Genomic DNA, 3,059 nt, shown 5'->3' on the forward strand with positions numbered 1-3,059 from the left:
TTGTCTTCCTCTCTCTCTCTCTCTCTTTCCCCCTCCCTCTCTCTCTCTCTCTCTTTCCTCCTCCCTCTCTCCCTCTCAGACTCTCTTTATCTATCTGCTTATCACTGTCTTTATATTTGCATTTGATTATCAACTTGACCATTTTCAACTCAGAGTTTTATACCGTTTCCAAGACAAACCGTTTCCAAAGACAAGAAAACACGTGCATATTCAGAAACACTTGAAATTCCATATTCACCAGCCACTTTTCTTGTATTAGCAGTAGTACCCATATTACTATTGTGTTTAGTCTCATATATTAACCTTCCATGTTTTTTACTCTTATCATTCAATATTGTTTCAGGTTATCCAAATGGATTATCCATTGATTATGCTGCTAAAACCCTGTATTGGGTTGATGCAAAGCTTGACAAAATAGAGCGGTCTGATTTGAATGGTGAACACAGAATGGAAATAATTAAGCAAATCCCTCATCCTTTTGGTCTGTCAGTGGTAAGTTATACACTTATTATCATCATCATTATCATCATTTAATGTACGCCTTCTATGCTGGCATGGGTTGGATGGTTTGACAGGAGCCAGCCAAGCAGAAGACTACCCTTGGCTACTGTCTCTGTTTTGGCAGTGTTTGTATGGCTGGATGCCCTTCCTAACAATAACCACTCTGCAGAGTGGACTCAGTGCTTTTTATGTGGCACCAACACAGGTGAAGTCAGTTTTGGCATAGTTTTTACTGCTGGATGCCCTTCCAAATGCCAACCACTTTACAGTGTGGACTGGATGCTTTTAACACAGCACCAGCACCAGCAGGGTTACCAAATAACTTGCAAAACAAGGATTTTTGAGAGGGAATCTTGTGTCAGATGGCAAAAGGTTAGAGTGTGTCAGAGAGATCGAGAGGCAGAAACAGGTGTCTTGCTATAACGGAGGGGACATTGGAGGAAGTGATCTGGTGTCAGATGATGAAAGGTTAGAGTATGACAGAGAGGCAGAAACACACACATACATACAAATAAATACACACACATACACATTGTGGAGGCGCAATGGCCCAGTGGTTAGGGCAGTGGACTCGCGGTCGGAGGATCGTGGTTTTGATTCCCAGACCAGGCGTTCTATGTGTTTATTGAGCGAAAACACCTAAAAGCTCCACGAGGCTCCAGCAGGGGGTGGTGGCAACCCCTGTTGTACTCTTTCGCCTTAACTTTCACTCACCCTTTCTTCCTGTTTCTTGAGTAATGCTGTGATGGACTGGCATCCTGTCCAGCTGGGGAAACACATACACCATGGAAACCGGGCCCATGAGCCTGGCTAGGCTTTAAAAGGTGCATAAAAAAAAAACACATATAAGTACAAACAATAGGCTTCGATATAGTTTCCAGCTATGAAAGCTGTTCACAATAAGTCTATGTTAAAATGGAAGAAACTTGCTCAAAATGTTACAAGATAGAACTTTAGACCATGTAGTAACAAAGTACATTCTGTATCAACATGCCTGTGTTTGTGCCTATATATGTATGTATGTACATATGTATGTATGTGCAGGAGGGTGCATAGCATAGTGGTTAGGTAGCGAAATTGTTTTTCCATTTCCCAGACTGGGCAGTGTGTTGTGTTCTTGAGAAAAAACACTTTACCTCATGTTGCTCTCTGATCACTTTGACACCTGACGTGTGGCAGATGATGGCAAGCAGAGTTTTATTCGTTTTGAATGAAAAATGTGTTGAGTATACAGACTAAAACATTAATAGCATAGCTTATTTTAGATAGAGAAGCAAATAGCTGGGTGATCAGCCTAACTGACAATCAGCTGAGAAATCAGTAATCCATACTCACACCAACTGAGTCCACCTCACTGTAAACAAGATGTAGTATTTATTACTGCAATGACCAATGAGTTTTGGTCTCTTCTGCCCCTTTCCTTCATGCATTTCAGAGGCCGTGTGAATAAATCATGTGTGCCACTCTTCCTTCTATGACTAAAAAGGGAAGAAAGAAAAAATTCTGAAAAACCATGGAAACCTGCTTTGAATTCTGTCTAGAATTTTTCTGTTTTATTTATTTATCTATTTATTTATTAATTTTTCAGTTTGAAAATTATATCTACTGGACTGATTGGAGAACAAAATCGATTCACAGAGCCAGCAAAAAGACAGGACTTGACAGAATTGTTATTCAGAACAACATGGAAGGGCTAATGGCAATCAGTGTTGTATCTCCCCTTCGGCAGACAGGTCAGTTAATTCTACCTTCTTTTTAACCCTTTTATGCACTTCAACAAAGAACAAAGCTGTGTTACTACTCCTGTCTGTGCCATAAATTCTGTGTCCTCACAGGTGAGGAAACCGTTGCAGTGGTGATAATTTATTGACCACATAGATGCAATATACCCTGACCCACTACAGTGAAAGGTCTACTGTCTGTCTTTGGTTCTAAGAAGCTAGAGCTCTTGTCCCTTACTTGGTGAACGAGTGCAAACAGCATCTGCAAATCAAATTTTATAGTGACAAGCATTTGTGTGAAATGAGTGCCACTCTCTAAATCCTTCATGCCATTAAATTGACAATTGCCAAACCAAAACTACTAGAACTGGCCACATACTACAAACACTCCAGGTTTAAAGTGAGGGTGTCTTTCTCACTTGTAGATGTACATACACTTCTAAAAGTGCGCATGCACACACACTCATACATGCAAATGCATGTATACATAGTAATGGATGTATTGTGACTCTTTTGGAGTTCATTCACTCTTTTTCATCTCACAAAAGTGTCTAAAAACCACCCTCCTCAACAAGCAAGCTCAGTGGGCTTGCTAGCTTACTCACCTATGGTCCAACCATATGCAAATTGTACTGGCTTACATGATTTCCAGATATTGGTCTTTATTATCAGATATCTGATTTCGCACGCACACACACACACACACACACACACACACACACACACATATATATATATATATATATATATACATATTCTTTTACTTGTTTCAGTCATATAATATACATATATTATACAACGGGCATATTTCAGTTTCTATCAACCAAATCCACTCAC

The 3,059-nt window shown here is 39.9% G+C and overlaps 1 protein-coding gene across 1 annotated transcript in view; it reads left to right on the top strand.

The window, feature by feature from the left end:
• LOC106882548 (low-density lipoprotein receptor-related protein 4) overlaps positions 1-3,059 on the top strand; it is a 461,294-nt gene that overhangs the window by 445,650 nt on the left and 12,585 nt on the right. The window contains exons 31-32 of the mRNA XM_052968692.1: positions 344-492; positions 2,090-2,234. Of these exons, the coding sequence (XP_052824652.1) occupies positions 344-492; positions 2,090-2,234 (294 nt within the window). The remainder of the gene's footprint in view (positions 1-343; positions 493-2,089; positions 2,235-3,059) is intronic.

The sequence above is a fragment of the Octopus bimaculoides genome, chromosome 6 (genome assembly GCF_001194135.2).
Source record: "Octopus bimaculoides isolate UCB-OBI-ISO-001 chromosome 6, ASM119413v2, whole genome shotgun sequence".
NCBI lineage: Eukaryota > Metazoa > Mollusca > Cephalopoda > Octopoda > Octopodidae > Octopus > Octopus bimaculoides.